Source organism: Erinaceus europaeus, chromosome 8, assembly GCF_950295315.1.
Source record: "Erinaceus europaeus chromosome 8, mEriEur2.1, whole genome shotgun sequence".
Taxonomy (NCBI): Eukaryota; Metazoa; Chordata; class Mammalia; order Eulipotyphla; family Erinaceidae; genus Erinaceus; species Erinaceus europaeus.
The window spans coordinates 71584021-71604708 of record NC_080169.1 but is presented as its reverse complement, the minus strand read 5'-3'; the positions used below and the strand labels follow the sequence as shown (position 1 = coordinate 71604708).

Genomic DNA, 20688 nt, shown 5'->3' with positions numbered 1-20688 from the left:
GTGTACACACTACAGCGCAAGAACCTGGGTTCAAGCCCCTGGTCACCACCTGCAAAGGGAAAGCTTCACAAATGGTAAAGTAGAGCTGCAGGTGTTCCTCTATCTCTCTCCCTCTTTACCTTCCCCTCTCCTTTCAATTTCTCTCTGTCTCTATCAATAATAAATAAATAAATAAATAAAATAATACATTTAAAAATTCTTAAATGCTAATACAGGTGACTAATATAGGAGAGAAGCCCAGTTAGAAACTTTTCAACTAGCCTATGTAAGGGGTGATAAAGACTAGAATCTGGGAGTGGCATACCTGGTTGAGCATACATGCTACCATGGGTGCAAGCCTCCAGTCCCCACCTGCAGAGGGAAGCTTCACAGGCAGTGAAGCAGTGCTGCAGGTATCTCTCTATCAATATCTCCCCCTCCACTCTCAATTCTCTCTATCCCATCAAATAATTTTTTTAAAAGAAGGGGCAAGAAAGAGGAATAAAAATGGCCACCCAGAGTGATAGATTCGTCATGCAGGCACTGAGCCCCAGCAATTACCCTGGTTGCAATTATGTACCAATAACTGTATTTACTATGAATCATTAACCCCCAAAAAAAATAATTAAAAATATATAATAAATAAAAAGAAGTGGTGAAAACCTCTGAAGAAAGATAGAAACAGGCAGGGGGTATGGATCGACTTGTCTATGCCCATGTCCAGTGGAGAAGCAATTACAGAAGCCAGAACATCCACCTTCTGCATTGCATAAGGATCTTTGGTCCATTCTGCCAAAGGGATGAAGAATAGGAAAAGTAAAACATTAAAGATAAAGGAGAGCAAAGAGTGAAATTTCCTAAATGCTTTCTAAATTTTGAATTCAAAAAAATATGTGAACTTATTGCCATAATTATTATTGATAGAATTTGGTAATCAAAAAGAGATGTTTGTTTATGAGGTGAAATGGTGAGTTTTTCTTTAGGTGAAGCAATTTTTTATTATTTTATTGGAGAAATAATGATTTGCAGAACTGTTGCTGACACGTGTACATCTTATCTCCCCATGATAGGTGCTTACTCACCACCCCACCACCAATCCAAGTCCTTCTTTATCATCATGTATTAGATACCAGTGCCCTTCCATCCCCTGTGTCCCCCAACTCCAGAGTACTTTTAATTTGCTTCAATGCAGCCTACTCAGTTCAAACTTTACCTCATGTTTCCCTTGTCTCGCCTTGCCTCTTAAGCAACACCTATAAGTGAGGTCATTTGGTATTTGTCCTTCTTGTTTATTTCACTTAACATGATTCCTTCACATTCTATCCAAGATAGACACAGAAGATTTCATTTCTTACAGCTGAGTAGTAGTCCATTGTGTATAGATATAACAACTCACTATGTAAAGTGGTATCTCATTGTTCTCTTTATTTATCTTGAAATTTCTCTGATCAGTAACTATAAGCATTTTTTCATATATCTGTTGACCATCTAGATGTCTTCTGTCCATGTCCTCTCCTCATTTTTAATGGGGTTGTTTTTTGTTGTTGTTTCTGCTTATGCTGTGGTCTGTGTATTCTTTAAATATTTATGTAATTAGCCCTTTGTCTGATATATGGCGTGTGAAAATCTCCCATTCATAAGAGTGTCTTTCTGTCTTGACATAGTCCCTTTGGCTATGGAGGTAGAACCATCTTAAGAGAAGATATCCTTCAGTGAGAATGACTTACAATATGGAAAACAATAGCTTTATGTTCAACATAATGCCAGGATGAATAAATATTTGTTGAATTGATAAAAAGTAATTATAAAGCATGAAACTGGAAGATTTGGATACACAGTAGTTTCTAGAGGTACCAGGTGATTTTAATGTGCAACCAAAACTGAGACTCATGGCCTTAGAGAAGGTAATTTCAATATGAAAGTAGTGGGTAGAACAGTTTATAAAGCCTTAAGAAGAGACTATTGAGAAAAATATAAAATAAGTATTATGCATGGTGGTATTATTGGGGATTAAGGGGCACAGAATTTCAGTGATGAGTGTGGAACTATAGCCCTATAATCTTATAATCATGTAAACTATTATTAAATCACTAATAAAAATTATATTAGGAAAAATAATAAAGTAAATAGTATACATTTTATCCCTTCAGAAGTAGAGAAAGTAAAGAATATATATATTCCAGTATGACTGCAAGCTTTGGCACAAATTCCATGGTTCCTGCTACCTTTGGGGGGGGGATTAATGGTTTATAACAGATATAATTGTTGGTACTTGTGTAAAATTTCTCAGTTTTCTGCAAAACACTCTCACCCCCAACTCCCTCCTCAGAGTCCTTTACTTTGGTGCAATACACCAAACCCAAGTTCTACTTTATGTTTCCCCTTTTTGTAGTTATTTCTCAACTTCTTCCCATGACTAAGATCAACCCATATTCATCTTTCTCTTGCTGTTTATCTCACTTAACATGATTCCTTCAAGTTCTATCCAAGATGAGGTGAAGAAGGTGAATTTATCATTCTTAATAGCAGAGTAGTGTTCCATTGTGTATATATACCACAACTTGCTCAGCCACTCGTCTGTTGTTAGACACCTAGGTTACTTCTGGGTTTTGACTATTACAAACTGCTGCTATGAACATAGGTATACACACAACATTTTTGGATGGGTGTGTTGGTTCCTTAGGATATATCCCCAGGAGGGAAATTTCTGGGTCATTGGGTAGGTCCATTTCCAGCCTTCTGAGTGATTTTCCAGACTGCTCTCCACAAGGGTTGGACTAATTTACATTCCTGCCCACAGTGTAGGAGGGTTACCTTACTCCCTCAACCTCTCCAGCATTTGCTATTACTATCCTTTCTGATGTATGATATTTTCACAAGAATGAAGTGGTATTCATTGTTGTCTTTATTTGCATTTCTCTGACATCAATGTCTTGGAGCATTTTTTTCATTTGCTTGTTAGCCTTTTGGACCTACTCTTTGGTGAATATCCTGTTTATATCCTCTTCCCACTTTTAGATGGGATTTTTTTTCTGCCTGCTACCTTTTATATCTCTCTGATTTCCTGTAGCATAGCAAGATATATAATATAAGTTTTTCAATTTATAAGTTCCAGCTATGCCAGAATCACAATTGGCAGTAATTGGCAAGGATCCCTATCAGCTGGTTAATGTATCATTTCATTATAACATCACTTAGGTATAAGGAGTGTAATAATGGAAAATCAACATATGAGTCCCCATCATCGTGATACACAATTCCAGCCTTGGGTCTCTGGCCTTTTCCTTTCCAATTTTTTTTCTTCTTTTTTTTTTCCTGCTTTATTAGGGGAGGAGCTAATGGTTTACAGTACAGCTGTTGACACATAAAACAACCTCTCATCTCCCCATGATAGGTATCTGCAAGATACTGTCTCCCTGGGGCTGGGTGGTAGCACAGCAGGTTAACTGCACATAGTGCTAAGTGCAAGGACTGGCGTAAAGATCCCGATTCGAGCCCTGGGCTCCCCACCTACAGGGGGGTCACTTCATAAGTGTTGAAGTAGGTCTGCAGGTGTCTATCTTTCTCTCTGTCTCCCTCCACCTCAATTTCTCTCTGTCCTATCCAACAGCAGTAATAACAATAACAATAACAATAATGGCAACAACAAGGGCAACAAAAATGGAAAAGAATGACTTTCAGGAGCAGTGAATTCATAGTGCAGGCACCAAGCCCCAACAATAACACTGGAGGCAAAAAAAAAAAAAAAGATACTCTCTCCCCTATCCTAAATCCATTAGGAATTAATCACTAGAGATTAGGAGATGACTCAGCAGTAGAGTGCACACAAGTCTGTGAGTTCAAGCCCCCAGTCATCACATGGAAGCATTGTGCAAAAGAGAAATTTCATAAGCAGTAGACTAGTGCTGTGCTATCTTCTCTCTTTGTTTCACCTTATACCTGAAAAAGAAAAAGAAAAAAAGAGTTCATTAGGGGTGGTAGAATAATGCAGGCATGAAACCCAAGTGAGAGAAAAAAAAAAACTCTAGCAGGAAAAATAAAGGTAGTTATTGCTAAAATATGAGATTACCATGTTCTGTATTTGTATGTTAACTATTAAATAAGTGGACATGTGTCATAATGTATACATGTACATAAAATAGATTCTGTGGCTATTAAATTGATAAATATATATATGTTGCTTTAACTGTACATAAATGAACAGCTTTGCTATAATTGTTCTGAAAGTGTTCACTACAAGAAGTGACTAGAAATTTTGCACTATTTTTCACTTGATCATACCTCCTTAAAAGAAAAATTTGATTGAAAATAAAACATATGATCTGGATCATCAGACATGTATTTCTACCCAGAATAATGCTTTCTGTTTCAGCTATTGAGTTGGAATACTCAGTTGATCTTGGATTATCATGGCATCCATTGGTAAGGGACTGTCTACCTACAAACGTTGAATGCAGCCGCTATCACCTGCAAAGGATCCTGGTGTCAGACACTTTCAATAAATGGACTAGACTCACTCTGCCTCTCCCTCCTTACACCAGGTATGGATGCTTCAGCATGGAGTGAACCAAAATATGATCTAATTTGGCATTTCAGATCTTAACACAGCAAGTCAAAAATCTACAGTCTTGTTTCTCATTAATGACATTACCATAAAAACATTATTAGGCTGTCCTTAACTAAAATAGAAACTATTTTTTGGTGATAATTGTTCAGGTCTATACTGACTTTTAACTTATATCTTTAAAGAACAGAATATGAAATAAAATAAGATCAGTGAGTTTCTCCACTTAATTCATATGTACCAAGAATAAGCCTTAAATTTAAAATAGGTCTACTGGAAGAAAATAGATTTATTTTCTGTGCTATAATCAAACTAATGTGTACATAGCATGAGTTGTGTGGTATAAATAGAGCAAATAGTTATTTATCAAAGCCGGTGTCTGCTTTTAGAACTTTATTTTGAATCATAGCTTGAGAACAATACTACTTGGAACATTCTTTTACCTAAAAAACAGTCATTGGGATTATAGCAAATTATGGTGGCTGATAAAGTTTTTAAATGTAAATTATCTATGTGTTGGTACTCCAATTTGAGTAAAGCAGAGAATTCCACATGCCTAGTAGAGTATACCTCTTATCTCTTTTTTTTTCTCGGATTAAGTAGATGCTAATCATAGGAAAGCTTTAAAATCTTGATAGAAATTCCTGTTCCCTTTAATAAAGTGGCCAATAGTTGCTGCCAGAAATAAAACAACCAATGCAGTGTATTGCAGTGAAACAGAAATTATAACTTGGACTCATTGTTCTCTCACCATACCTCCCCTAATGAAGAATGAATAAATCTTTCTAGCAAATGAGCATAAAATTCAGCCATTCATCTAGACTGTAACTTTTCTTGGGATTATCATAAATGGGATGGTTTCAGTTACTAACAGCCTAGGGCTGCTCTACAATTGCTGGCTCAGAGGTCTGAGACTATATTAACTGTCAGCTGAGTTGCCAAGTTTAAATGAGATACGTGAGATTTTGTTGCTCATTAAAGGTATTGCCACACATGAATTATTAAGGTGATCTTAATAAGTAAAATAGAAAAAAAAAAAGCCTCCATTAAGGCAGCAGTCTCTGAAGTCTTCATGAATTCTGTGAATAATTACCTAGCTGCTTGGTAGCATTTTGCAAATAAATGACAGTCTAAGATTTACTCCAACTAGTCATTATACCCTTGAGTCTTTTACATAAGAAAAGTAATTATTCCTCATCTTTTAATCTATCTTTTAATTGTCTCCTAACATACCCACAAGAATTTTGACCCCTTCAAATGATATTTGAAATATGTGATTAACATCCATTTCCTCTTATTATTGTATTAAAAATATGTTGTTTGCTTGTTTGTTGTACTACCCTCACAGCTCACATTGTAACATACTCCTAAAGGTACCAGTGCCTTCTAACTATGCCCTTTGGGTAATTCAGAAAGAAGCATGCATGAGTGGAATTCAAACCAGCTCCATTTCTATCATGCTCTACTGTGTGCCACAGATCATCGGGACAATGTGCCAGGCTCAGAGCATTCTGTCTCAAACACAAGTTAATATGTCTATACTGTATTTGGGGGGACCTCATATTCCCAATAGACAATTTATAATTATACACACTGCATTTTGTTTAGAACTCTACTGAAGAATAACACCAGAAATGTTGTAGATGTTGAGAGTGGAAATGATGCTGAATACCAGAGTTGAGGGAGCATTTTATATAAGATTCTGTATCTTGTCTTAAAGGATAATTAGAAATTAGGTGTAAGGATAAGTATGAAATGAAAAAAAATGAAGTGCAGTGAGTTTTAGGGAGTCAGGCGGTAGCACAGTAGGTTAAGCGCACGTGGCGCAAAGTGCAAGGACCAGCATAAGGATCCGAGTTTGAGCTCCCAGCTCCCACCTGGAGGGATGTCGCTTCACAGGTGGTGAAGCAGGTCTGCAGGTGTCTTTCTCTCCCCCTCTCTGTCTTTCCCCCCTCTCCATTTATCTCTGTCCTATACAACAACAACGACATCAATAACAACAACAATAATAACTACAACAACAATAAAAACAGCAAGGGCAACAAAAGGGAAAATAAATAAATATTTTTTAAAATTTTTTAAAAACAAATAGAAAAAAAAGTGTAGTGAGTTTTATGCTGAGTATGGTCCCCAAAAAAGGATTGCAAGAACAGAGCAGCTCAAAAGAAAATGGAAGGGCAATTTAATAGTAATTATACCTAAACTAACAAGAGTCTTGGCTACAGCTGAAATGGAAGATTTGGTGTGACTGTGGACAGTTTGAAGAAAGATTTGATAAAGTTGTCATTTACTTCCACTCTGTGGCACACACATCAAGAGCAAACTCTCAAGGACCAGAGAGATAGCAAAATGTTTTGCACAACAGACTTTCATGCCTGAGGCACCAGATGTCCTAGGTTCAATCTCTAGCACTACCACTACCACTACCACAAGCCAGAGTTGAGCACTGTTCTTATTTTGGGAGGGAGGTGAGGTGGGGGGAGACCTGACTCTTAAATTTTGAGGTCTCAGAGGGGGATGAGACCTGATTTGAGGGATGAGACCTGACATGAAGAGAAAGTACATAACAATTGTATTAAAATATAGTTGAATTAAGAAAACTGTCTGAAAATATAAATAGAACCAGCTAGTTGACACATATATGTGAAGATCAGAACCTGAGGGACGCAAGCTTTGGAGGTATTGGCAGATACTAGAGACAGTAGGTTTTCTCAATAAGAAAGTAAGTAACCTTCAAAAAAATAGTTTGAGGGAGTCAGGTGGTGGTGCAGCAGGTTAAGCGCAGGTGGCGCAAAGCACAAGGACCAGCGTAAGGATCTTGGTTCAAGCCCCCAGCTCCCCACCTGCAGGGGAGTTGCTTCACAAGTGGTGAAGCAGGTGGGCAGGTGTCTGCCTTTCTCTCCCCTTCTCTGTCTTCCCCTCCTCTCTCCATTTCTCTCTGTCCTATCCAACAACAACAACATCAATAACCACAACAATGTTAAACAACAAGGGCAACAAAAGGGAAAATAAATAAATAAATGAAATGTTTAAAAAAAATTTTTTTAAATAGCTTCAGTAAGATGCATAAGTACAGATTGTCTGGCCTCAGATACCATGGATTTAGCCTCTATATTTAAATACTGCATCTTAACTGTTTGCCTAAAAGATAGGATCCTTGGGAGCCGGGCGGTGGCGCAGCGGGTTAAGCGCAGGTGGTGCAAAGCGCAGGGACCGGCGTGAGGATCCCGGTTTGAGCCCCCAGCTCCCCACCTGCAGGGGAGTCACTTCAAAAGTGGTGAAGCAGGTCTGCAGGCATCTGTCTTTCTCTCCCCCTCTCTGTCTTCCCCTCCTCTCTCCATTTCTCTCTGTCCTATCCAACAACAATGACATCAACAACAACAACAATAACTACAACAATAATAAAAAGACAACAAGGGCAACAAAAGGGAAAATAAATAAATAAAATTACAAAAAAAATAAAATAAAAAAAGATAGGATCCTTGGAAGGAAAGGATGGGCTAATACTTAGAATTGTTATGAGAGGCTGAAAAAAAAAAAAAAAAAAGATGTCAAAGTCTGTTTCAGAGTCCTTAGTCTGAATCTGCCTCCTTCTCTTCAGACCTAAAAATAACAGGTGGCTCAGGTGGCAGGGGTTCTTGAAATGTCACCTGATAACCTGGGTGAGTCAATAAAAGGACAAGTAACCCAAATCCACTGAAAGAGGACTGGGAGGGAGGAGCTGCCACTGGGAGGCTCAGGTGTGACTTAGCTATTTTAAGTCACAGTTTGAAGATGATCCATCCATTCTTTCTACTAGCCCTAATGGCTTAACCGATACCAAAGTCTTTAAACATTAACTACAATGTTTTGGGAGCCAGGTGGCTTTTAACTACAGCAGGGAAATTGTTTAATATTTTTAGGAAGTTAAGGATTAGCATGATGGGATGCAAGTAAAGAAGTAGAACTTTTTTCAGGTAAACAGATCTTGAGAGGGAAGATATTTGTCTATGATATTTTCACTTGTTGCAAAGAAAAGGTCTTATTCTTAGAAAAACAAATATCTGGGGCTAGGTGAGTGCACTTGGTTGAGCACACATGTTACAATGCTTAAGGACCCGAGTTCAAGCCCCTGGTGTCCACTTGCAGGAGAGACACTTCACAAGCAGTGAAGCAGTGTTGCAGGCATCTTTCTCTCTCCCTATTTCCCACCACCTCTCTCAGTTTATCTCTGTCCTATCAAATAAAAAAACTACTTAAAAAAAGAAAATCAAATAATAAGATCAAATAGCTAAGCATACTATTTATTGTCTTGGTTATGAAACAATATTCAAGTCAACTACAAGTTCATTTTTGAAGGAGAAATTCTTTAAACTTTCCCTGATACTTTTTTCTCTCTATTGTTACTTCCAACTGAACAGTAAATTCTGAAAGAGCTTTTTCTTTTAGCAAGAATTCACGTTACTGGACATGCTGTTAAATTTTTAACTCATGTCAAATAGGACTTGTATTTATCTTATATATCCATCTTCTTATAGATCATTTTAATAGTTTGAGCACTGATATTATTTCTTCACAAAATCTGGACTTGTTTTTCAGGACAACAAAATATCACTTAATTTTATCTTATATCAGTCATGGTGCCACTGATTTTTTACATACTGAATATGTTGATATAAATTTTGGCACAAAACATTAATTTTAATTTCTAATACAACTTATTTTAACTCTTTTCAAAAGGGAATAAAAATTTTTAAACTATTTTAATATTTATTTATTTATTTATTTATTCCCTTTTCTTGCCCTTGTTGTTTTTTTTTTATTGTTGTAGTTATTGTTGTCGTCGTTGCTGGATAGGACAGAGAGAAATGGAGAGAGGAGGGGAAGACAGAGAGGGGAAGAGAAAGACACGTGCAGACCTGCTTCACCATTGTGAAGCAACTCCCTTGCAGGTTCGAGCCAGGGCCTCGAACCAGGATCCTTAACGCTGGTCCTTGCGCTTTGTGCCACGTGCACTTAACCCGCTACGCTACCACCCTACTCCCTAAAAATTTATTTTCAAAAAGAGACAAACACACACAATTATATAGATAGTATACTTAATTTCCATATAATCAGCCCTTACCTTCACCAGTTATTCACTCATGACCAACTTTAATTCATCAATAACACCACTCATCCCACCCCCATATTATCTGAAACAATCCAAAACACCAAACCATTTCAACTGAAATATTTTAATGTGTACTCTAGAAGAGCATAAAAAACTAAGATTATCATAAAAATATTGCTAATTCCTTATTCAGAGCCAACTCAGTACTCAGTGTCTCTTGGTGTGGCATAATTTTTTCAAATTAGAATACAAATTATTATAATTGGCTGATAAGTCTCATAAAACTCCTTTAGTACCCAAGTACCTGGTCTCTGTTTTAAAGGCAAGGTCTAAGGCATAATTTCTTTGACTTCTCCCACAGACCCACAGTCAAGATAGTTTCAAAGTTCTCCACTTATTCTTTATAAAGAAAGACTTTATAGGGTAGTTCATTTAAATTCTTCAGCTGCTAACTGTAATGCACTGTTCACCCAAGTTCCAGAGAGATATCAAGAAAGATCTAGGTCATCCTATGAGGGTACCTTACCTTTATCACATTGTTTAGGGTCATAACCTGTAATCCAAACACTTTCTCCTCTCATGTTAGTATTCAGACTTCATTATACTGTAAGAAGTTCAGGAAGAATTTTAAAATGATAGTATATAGTCTTTCATAGACAGATACATGTTATTTTAAAATTCCAGAATATTACAGTGTTTTATGTCCTAAAAATTCCGTGTTAATCATAGTCAAATTTCTTTTTAAAGAATACTTACTTATTTATTTATGAAAAAGAGAGCAAGGGGGGAGAGAGAGAGAGACCACCAGAACATTGTTCTGACACATATGAGGCCAGGAATCAAACTAAGATCTTCATTCTTGAAAATTCAACACTTACCAGTACTCCACCTCCTGAGGAACTCCAAGGAGAGTTTTTATACCAGAAACTCTGAAATGTTTTAATTAAATTAAATTAAATTGTCCCTGCTGACTGCCAAATCTCTGTTCTTCCAGCCTCTGACTGGCATCCAGGACAATGAGAGAGTAGCTTCATTCTGTACTAAGTCAGAAGATTCTTAGCAGGTTCTTTCAGCTCTAATCTAAGAAGTTGTATAACCCCCCCCCCATTCTTGTACCCACGCCTATGAAATGAATCAGCTGTACAAAACCTTTTGCAATAGCCATCCCCTCATTTTCATCCTTGAATGTGATGCTCTTTGTTGCTGTTTATTTTATTTTTATTTTGCTTGTTTGTTTGTAGCTCAGTGTCTTCTTCATAAGGAACTCTCTCAGAACAGGCTCTCCTTGACCCTTGTTGAATAGATCAACTTTTTAGAGTCCTTCATCACAATTAGTTCATTCACATTCCTGGTACCCACACATTCTTTATAGAGCATACTTTCTAGCTGGTATCAGTAGAACACAGCTCATGACCCTCTGTTTGGATGAACTGACATATGCAGTTTCCAGACATATGTCTAAGACTGGAATTGCTGGGTCATATGGTAACTCTATATTTAACACTTTAGAACCTGATAACTTGTCTTCTATAATGGCTATGTAATTATAATTATATTTTTTATATAATCCCCAACCAGTATATGAAGGCACTAATGTCTCCACGCTTGCCAACATTTGCTCTTGCCATTTTTCTTATTAGTCATCCTGATGGATATGAAGTTGTATCTCATTTTGGTTTTTATTTCTCTAGTGGCTAATGATGCTAAGAATTTTTCATGTTCTTATTAGTCATTTACTTATCTGCTCTGGAATATTCCCCACTCTGCCTAGCACAATGAAATAGTCTATTAGAGGGACTTTTATGCCAGATACAAAGACAGAATTAGGCTAACAAGACAACTATGCCTTGACAGTGGTTTGCCTATGACAATGATTTGCAAAGTCAAGATAAATAAACATATACATATGTATAAAACACCAATGCACACAAGCCTTCCATACCTAAACAACTGCTACAACTGCTCATATTTTGGGTTATGTTAGAGGTAGAACTATTTTATAAAGTTTAGAATAAAGTGTTGAGTGTATTCTCATTGAGAATACAAAACAGTAATGAATCAGGAGACTGTTGCCTTACCTCAATTCATTTGTGAATCTGTGTGACTTAATTATTTGATCTCAGCTCCTTCATTAGTAGAGTGGGAATGTTGGGCTACATTTCCTAGTCCTAAATAATTTATATATCTCTTTAAGAATAAAAGAAACATCAGGGAAGGGTAAAGATGTTTTTTTAATCCATGCATTGTTTCTATCAAAAGACTTTTCTCCTGACAGTGATAATGATAGCAATAACTTTATAGGTAGAAATTTTTTAATTTTTATTATTCTTATTTATTTATTGGGTAGAGATAGCCAAAAATTGAGAGAGAAAAAGGGAGATACAGAGGGGGAAAGACAGAGCGACACCTGCAGCCCTGCTTCACCACTCACAAAGCTTCCCCTGCAGTTGGGGGCGAGAGGCTTGAACCCAGGTCCTTGTGCACTGTAACATGTGCACTCAGTCAGGTGCACCCCCACCCAGCCCTGATTAGTAGAGATTTATCCCGCAGAAGCCAGGCAGTGGCACACCTGGCAGAGCACATACATTCCAGTATGCAATAACAGTGAGAAAGAAACCTGGTTTAAGCTCCTGGTCCTTACCTATGGGCAGGGTGCTTCATAAGCACTGAAGCTGTGCTGCAAATCAGTTTCTCTCTCGCTCTCTCTCTCTCTCTCTCTGTCTGTCTGTCTGTCTATCCCTTCCCTCTCAATTTTTCTCTCACTCTGTCCAATATAATAAAATAAATAAATTATTATAAAAATTATAACGTTATCTTGGGGAAAGAGAAGATACAAAGACTGAACTGTGAATACAAACCGACTGAAAGTGTGAAGGAAGTTCAGGAAAAGTTTCCTGGGGGAAATGGTGGAAATCATATCATTGACAGTAACAGTAACTACTTAGAAAAATGTGTTTATGTAGTTCTTAGTATGTACTGTCAACAGAGAGGACATGATCGAAATTAAGAAGCAAAGAGAGAGAGTCTGCAGGAATGTGGGAAAAAAAGTCTCCTAAGGTCCCACTTTCCCTCAACTCTAAGGAGCAGCAGCTGTTTGAAGGCATCATTATAAGGAAGTTTCAGGATAAATGATGACACCTGCCAAGGGACATCACCAAGATTCTTGCAGGTCTTGGTAAACATGAACTAATTAATTTTCACAATGCTGTTGTGAGATGGGTAGTTACTTTTGCTGATGGGGAATTGTCAACTTGTAAACATAAGTAATTTGACCTTTTTACATAATGAAGTTGTGACAGGGCTGGGAATAACTCTTGGCCCTTCAACTTCCAAATTTTAGTTCTTTTTTTTTTCAGACTTGAATTTATTTGTATTTATTTAATTTTATTAGTAACTTAATATTGATCTACAAAACTGTAAGATAGCAGGGGTATAAGTCCTCACCATTCCTACCACCAAACTTCTGTAGCCTCACTCACTCTACTGGAAGCTATAGTTCTCCCAAGGTCACAGATATGGGTTGACTATTATTTCTATAACTATATGTCTATATTTGTATACATTTTGCCCTTCTTTTTCAATGATCCCATCTTCTCTTTATTTCTAAGTCACACCTATACCTATTCCTAGTTCTGAATGCCCTTCCTTTTTTTCCTCTACTCTTTCTGGGTTCTGATGGAGTTAGAGTTCAGAACCCTCTGGTCATCTTCCCCCTATCATTTCTCCCCCACTGGAAGTATAGACCAAAATTCTTTATGTGGTGCAGAAGGTGGGAGTTCTGGCTTCTGTAATTGCTCCTTCACTGGACATGGACATTGGCAGGTTGATCAATACCTCCGCCTGTTTCTATCTTTCCCTGGTCTGATAAGACTCTGGAGAGGTGAGGTTCCAGGATACAGTGATGAGGTTGTAAGACTTGAGTTTTTTAATTTATATTATAATTCATCCTCTTGGTGAAAGTGTTTTCTTTTAAAATCATACTATATATGCCTGTTTCATGGGTACCTAATTACCAGGTGTCATAATGCCCAGGGATGTAAATAATTACATTTGAGATGAGACCTTAGAAATTATCTAACTCCCTCCTTATGCATATCAAGTTAGTTATCGTGAATATAGACCTGAGCCATGTCAGAATGCAGATTATACCTTCCCTTGTTATTCCTATCAGTCAACTGTGGCTTTGCATGTGATCTCCCTTGTTTTCTGTGATGCATCACAGAGTTAAACAAACCCAAAATATCATGGTTAGAAGCTATTACCCTGCAGCCCAGAAGAGGGGAGCAGGGGTGGGCAATGGCTAGAGCATTGGACTTAGAAGCATGAAGTCCCAAATTTGATCTTTTGCATCACATATGCCAGAGTAATGTGCCGGTTCCCTCCCTCTCTCATTCATTAACTAACTAATGAATTAATTTAAAATAGCTCAATCTTGTTATTTTATTTGTATTAGTGATTTAATAATGGCTTATAAGATTATAGGGGCAGAGTTCCACACCACATCCACCACCAAAGGTCTGTGTCCTTTCTCCCCTCCCCCCAATAATAACCACTGTAACTTTCACAAAATCTTAGAGACAATCTGGTTCTTTTTTTTTTTTTTTTTGCAAATTCATGTGTTTCAGTTCTACAGATCACATATATAAGTGAGATAATTCAGTAGCTATATTTTGCCTCCATATTTACTTCACTAAGTATCATCAATCTTATTTCAATTTTATATTTAAAGTTACCATCAACCACAACAATGCATCTGACTCTTGAAGCTTCTTTATAATCACTCTGCTAAGTGACTTCCTGGACTGTAATTAAACACAACTGAACAGAAAGCTTGCCACCTCTGAGGTAGTACATACTACCTCTCAGCTGCTAGGAAGCTCTTTCCCTCTAATTGCCATCAAACCACTGCCCCTTCCCTGACTGACTCCTAGTGCCTGCCCACCCATATTACAAGACCTCTCTGACTTGACCTGTGCATCTTTACTGCTATTCCCAATTTAACTCTTTCTGAATATTTTTATTGCTATTATTCAATATTTTTCCAGTAAATGTTTATAAAGGCCCGTCCCGTGAGTACCCATTCATTGGGGAAACTGACGATCCTTCCTAGCCGACTGAATCCACATGGATCCCAGTCACTTCCAAAGCCCATTAACTGGCTACGGAAGAAGGGCAAACGCTAGAAGAAGAAAGACCCATCTAAAAGTTTCACCAACAGTAAAATAATAACTTCGGAGAAGAATCCAACAGAGGAATCTGTGTGTATATACAAGCACTCTTAATACAAGGTAATAAAGACTTTGATGGAACATGTATAAAATTTTAGGGGAATGGTGGAGAGAAGGCATAATGGTAATGCAACAGACATTCATGTGTGAGTCCTCAAAGACCCAGTTTCAATCCCATACACTACTATAAGCCAGAGTTGAGTAGTGCTCTGGTAAAAATAATAATAATATTTATATTAAATTTGTATATAATATATTAACCAGGAAAAAATGGGGAAAGTATGCAGAAGAAGAGTTTCATAAGATTTCGGAACTGATAGAAAAACAGGGTTCAAAAAATGAGTAGCAAGGACTTAGGAAGAAGACAGGGCCTACCTTAAGCAAAGTCTCCTTTCTAAACTTAATAGAAGTGTTCAGTTAGAATGTATAAAAATCTTTATTGGAAGTCCCAGGTTCAGCCCCCTGCACCACCATAAGCCAAAGCTGATCAGTGCTCTGGTTAAAAAAGGAGGAGAAGGAGGAGGAGGAGAAGGAGGAGGAGGAGGAGAAAAGAAAGTATAAAAATCTTTATTGTTGTTTTCTCTTTGTACTATCTGAAACAGATATCTCTCAGTCAAATGAGTAAAATTCTATATGACAAAAGTATATAAATCTTGCCAGGTTGTGGTACACCTGGTTAAGGGCACATGTGCAAGGGTCCAAGCAAGGAACTGGGTTCAAACCCCCTGTTCCCCACTGAAGAGAGGATGCCTCATGAGAAGTGAAGCAAGTCTGCACATGTCTATTTTTCTCTCTCCCTCTCTATTTACCTCTCCCTTCTTAATTTCTGTCTGTCTTATAAAAAAAAAAAAAATGGGAGTGGGGAGGAGAAAGAAAGGGAAAAAATGGCTGCCAGGAGCTGTGGATTCTTAATGCCTGACACAGAGCCCCAGCAACTGGAGGCAAAAGACAAACAAACAAAAAAAAGTGCATGAATCAATAATGCAAAACTTGTTTTGACTGATTATTTTCCCTTCAGGCCTTTGAATGTTGACTCACTTAAGCCTCGGGAATTGTTTGAATTTTACTGCCATCTAGTGTCTCTGAAATTATGTTTATTAGTGCTTCTAGACAAACTAAAAAAAGAAGAAGAAGAAGAATGCATATTAAACAAATATATTTGTTTCAGATTGAGGGAATCTCTGTTTTAGTTTGCCTACATTACATTTACATCAATATAAAATTAGCCTAGTCTTATTTGTTATTCTTCCTGCACTCTGCTCAATTATCTAGAGTTTCATCTATCCCTCTGATTTATACTCCTACTAAATCTTAAGGCTTTCTTTGGGGCTTTCCTCAGCAGTGCTATGAAAGGTGGATCAATATGCCCAACACATACAGAAGTGTCTGAGTTTAAGAAACGAGTAGAAGTCCAAGCCCAAGCTATTTGACTTCCCCAGTCAAATACAAAGGAATTGTAGCTACTCAAAGACATCTTTCTCTGATTTGCATATTAAAAGCAGCAGCAGCCCTGACATCACTTCACTGTGACTCCCATACACAAGTAATGGTTTAGGGCTGGAGAAATAGTGTAATGGCTATGCAAAAAAACATTCAGGCCTGAAGCACCATAAGTCTTTGGTTCAATCCCCAGTACCACCAGAAGCCAGAGCTGAACAGTGTTCTGGTATGAAAGAAAGAAGGAAAGGAAGGAAGGAAGGAAGGAAGGAAGGAAGGAAGGAAGGAAGGAAGGAAGGAAAGAAAGGGAGGGGAGGGGAGGAGAGGAAGGAAGGTAGGAAGGAAGGAAGGAAGGAAGGAAGGAGAAGGAAGGGAGGGAGAGAGAAAGAAAGGAAGGAGGGAGGGAGGGAAGGAAGGAGGGAGGCTGAGCAGTATTCTGGTAAGAAAGAAAGAAAGAAAGAAAGAAAGAAAGAAAGAAAGAAAGAAAGAAAGAAAGAAAGAAAGAAAGAAAGAAAAGGAAGAAAGAGAAAGAAAGAAAGAAAAAAGAAAGAAAGGGATAGAAAGAAAGGAAAGAAGGAATTCAGGGCTCACTGTTCCTCCATGTTTCTAGTTTAAGATAGTCTGTTTTCACAAGATTTGGAAAAATCACTGTCCCAAAGTATATTCTCAAGCTATGTATCGAGAGTCTGGTTTAATCTAACTTTAATTTAGTTTAATCTGACTTTGTTAATCAAAGATTTGCATAGAGTATGGCAATAATTAAAGCTCTAATTGCAGTAGAGTTCTTATTGCAGTGGATGAGTGAGGATGCTTGGGCTTTTAGTCACACCTCTCTATGAACTTGTTCAGAAATACTAGAACACACATCCTTCATTATAATTCTCATTTTACTTCAAAGGTCCCAAGCAACTCGTTTCCGCTGGCATCAACCAGCTCCTTTTGACAAACAGCAAACATGGGCAATAGATAATGTCTACATTGGGGACGGCTGCATAGATATGTGCAGTGGCCATGGAAGGTGTATTCAAGGGAACTGTGTGTAAGTATTTTATTTATTTCTTCTTTAGAAAGTTTCTGATTCATATTCCAGTCAGAAGATGTGCGTGTGTGTGTGTGTGTGTGTGTGTGTGTGTGTGTGTGTTTTAATCACTCCCTCAGCTACTTTAGATTACACACTTCTCCCAAAATATGATACTGAGATGGCTATGGAATTGATGGAGACTGTCTGTTCATTCTTACTTAGAGATTTGGAGCAGAACAATAGCTATCTGATTAGGAAACAGATGGATTATGATTGACTGTTTTATTTCTTTCTGTATTTCTGTGATACACCTGAGCCTTGAAAAAGACATTAGCGGAGGTTCAAGAGTTCATTGTGTTCTGACTAAAAATAATACACTATAAGTCATTTTCTTACTTAGATCTGAATATATATAGAATTAAATGCACTACTGTAGTTTAATTGATAGTCTCATATTGTTTGCATCAGAAATTATATAATTGCCTCTTCAATTTACTTGGCATGTTTGATAGAGAAATCTCTTGTATTACTCTTAGCTGTAGCATCTTTGGACAGATCTAAATAGAGAAAGGGGATGGGTGGGGATAGATAGCATAGTGATTATGCAAAAAGGCTCTCATGCCTGAGGCTTCAATATCGATGGTTCAATCCCCACCACCAGCCTAACCCAGAGCTGAGCAGTACTTTGGTAAAATAGAAATAGAAGAAGAGGAGGAGGAGGAGGAAGAGAGGAAGAGGAAGAAGGAGGAGGAGAAGGGGAAGAAGGAGAAGACGGAGAAGAAAAAAGAGGAGGAGGAGAAAAAGAAGAGAGAGAGAGTGAGAAGGGGAGAAAGAGTTTTAGTGTGTATTATGTACTGCAATTCTCTGTGCTTTACTTCCAAAGACTATGCTATTTGATCAGGTAGTATGATTAAAGACACTGATAGAGAACTCACAACCCCTTCTCCACTGATCTCTGTGGACCTGAAAGTGAAACTAAGGTATGTCCAGAATGACCTCAGATCCCTCCAAGTTCTGTGTTTCCATTCACACTGAACTAGAAAGTTGATCCTTTGATCATAAAATATTTTTCTGCTGTTTGGAATATGGCCTCTTATATTCCTAATTGGTCCAAAGACTCTGTTCAACCAATTTCATAAATTATTAGGACTTACCATTTTAGTTTTGTATTTGTAATTGTCTATCAGTCATCCAGAGCTGAGTCCTATAGAGTTGGGGCATTAGTAAATTCTTTGAGATTGCTCCTACCTCCCCATCTATAAACCTAAATTACTACTTCAGGAAAGCCCAGCAGCAGTTAGTTCACAGCTCATTTCTGGCCCGAAACATTGCAAAACATTGTTACAAAGAGTAGGTGGACTCTGGCAAGCTCAGTGAAGATAAGAAATCGTTTTATCATCCTGGACTAGGAAGGAGAATTGATTTCACTCGTTTGAGAATACATTGATGGGGGCTTGGTCTGATGTTGACTTTTTCTTTCTCTTTCTCTGTACCCAGCTGTGACGAGCAGTGGGGTGGCCTATACTGTGAGGAGCCAGAGACCAGCCTCCCCACCCAACTCAAAGATAACTTCAATAGAGCTCCATCCAATCAGAACTGGCTGACTGTGAACGGAGGAAAATTAAGTACAGTGTGTGGAGCTGTGGCTTCAGGAATGGCTCTCCATTTCAGTGGGGTGAGTGCCAGGCTCCTGGCTAGTCTTTTCTGCTTATTTTGAGTTCCTGCCAAATGTTGAGTCTCTCTTGAACTTTCATGAGCAAATCAATACACTGAATTAATTACTCTATGTGTAATCCTGATCTGAACTTGCAATTTTATACAAATCAAAAATTATTATTTTCCACATAATCCTATCACTTGAGACAGTTTAATAATGCAGGGTAGTGTCAACACAATGCATATTTGAGTATATATTTTAAAAGAGATGAATTTCTACCCTATGAGAAAGTGTTTGCACCATATGTGAGCATCTTCCATCTGGATGATACTCTAATTGAAAACTCTTCTGCCTATAACAGCTTTGGGATTTAAGGAGCCAAAAATCTGGAAAATGACCTCCAGTATTTCTTGAATTTACTAACAACACTTATTCATTAGTATAAGCTATCTTTTGCTCTGGCAAAAATTAATTAATTAATTAAATGGGTCGACGGTACTGCAGTGGGTTAAGCACACATGGCACGAACTGCAAGGACCTGCATAAAGATCCTGGTTGGAACCCCCAGCTCCCCACCTGCAGCAGGGGATCGCTTCACAGCCAGTGAAGCAGGTCTGCAGGTGTCTATCTTTCTCTACCCCCCTGCCTCCCCTCCTTTCTCTATTTCTCTCTGCCCTATCCAGTAACAACAACAGCAATGCAAACAATAAAAATAACAAGGGCAACAAAATGGGAAAAAATGGCCTCCATGAGCAGTGGATTCGTAGTGCAGGCACTGAGCCCCAGCAATAACCCTGGAGGCAAAAAAATAAATAAATAAGAGAAATTATTTTAGAAAAATTCATGTATCTCCTTGTTCTCATGTTAGATGGAACTTGAAGATATCATATTAAGTGAAATAAGTCAAAAAGAGAAGTACAAATACCGAATGATCTCTTACAGGTATAACTAAAGAAATAAAGACAGAAAGATTAATGACAAAGCAAAACTCGGACTGGGCATGATTTACTGCACCAAAGGAAAGCACTCTGGGAAGGGAGAGGGAGAGAGGGAGTAAAGGAAACTTTGAGGTCCTGTTGTATGATTGACAGAGAGATGAGGGAGTATTGTGCCCATGTCCCAACAGCTACACTGTAAGCCATTAACCCCCTCAATAAAAATGAAAAAAGAAGAAGAAAAAAGCATTAAAACTGTTGTAAATCATTATAATTCAACTACATAAAGTTTTCAGATATAAATATCTTTAAGTTTCATATTAAAACAAGATGGTATAGCTGGTATCTTTTTCAAAAGCTAATGAATGTCTATGAATAACTAGAAAATGGCTTAATAAAAAAGTAGAACAATTATTTTAATTCCAACTCTCATGTTACATATTTAAAAAAATAGGAAATCTTCTTAGAAAAGATTGTCATTCAAAGAGTTAGGGGAATGGCTCAGAAATAGAATAGTTACATAGTTTGCATACATGAGACCCTGAATTCAATCTCCCATACCACATAAAATGATAGAGTGGGGCTCTCTCTCTTCTCCCCCTTTTCTCTCCCTATCTTTTTTCCCTTCCCTTCCTCCCTCCCTCCATAAAACAAATAAACGAATAAAGAAATAAAAAGAAATAGAATGTGTATCCCTTTGAAAGTAGGTCTTTAGAGTGAAATTTCAAAGTTCAACAAATACTTGCTAAGTACCTATTATTCATTAGGAGCAGTG

At 37.6% G+C, this 20688-nt stretch overlaps 1 protein-coding gene across 1 annotated transcript in view; it reads left to right on the top strand.

Moving 5' to 3' along the window:
- RELN (reelin) overlaps nucleotides 1-20688 on the top strand; it is a 561009-nt gene that overhangs the window by 488668 nt on the left and 51653 nt on the right. Inside the window, exons 45-47 of the mRNA XM_060195660.1 lie at nucleotides 4352-4520; nucleotides 17199-17339; nucleotides 18819-18996. Of these exons, the coding sequence (XP_060051643.1) occupies nucleotides 4352-4520; nucleotides 17199-17339; nucleotides 18819-18996 (488 nt within the window). The remainder of the gene's footprint in view (nucleotides 1-4351; nucleotides 4521-17198; nucleotides 17340-18818; nucleotides 18997-20688) is intronic.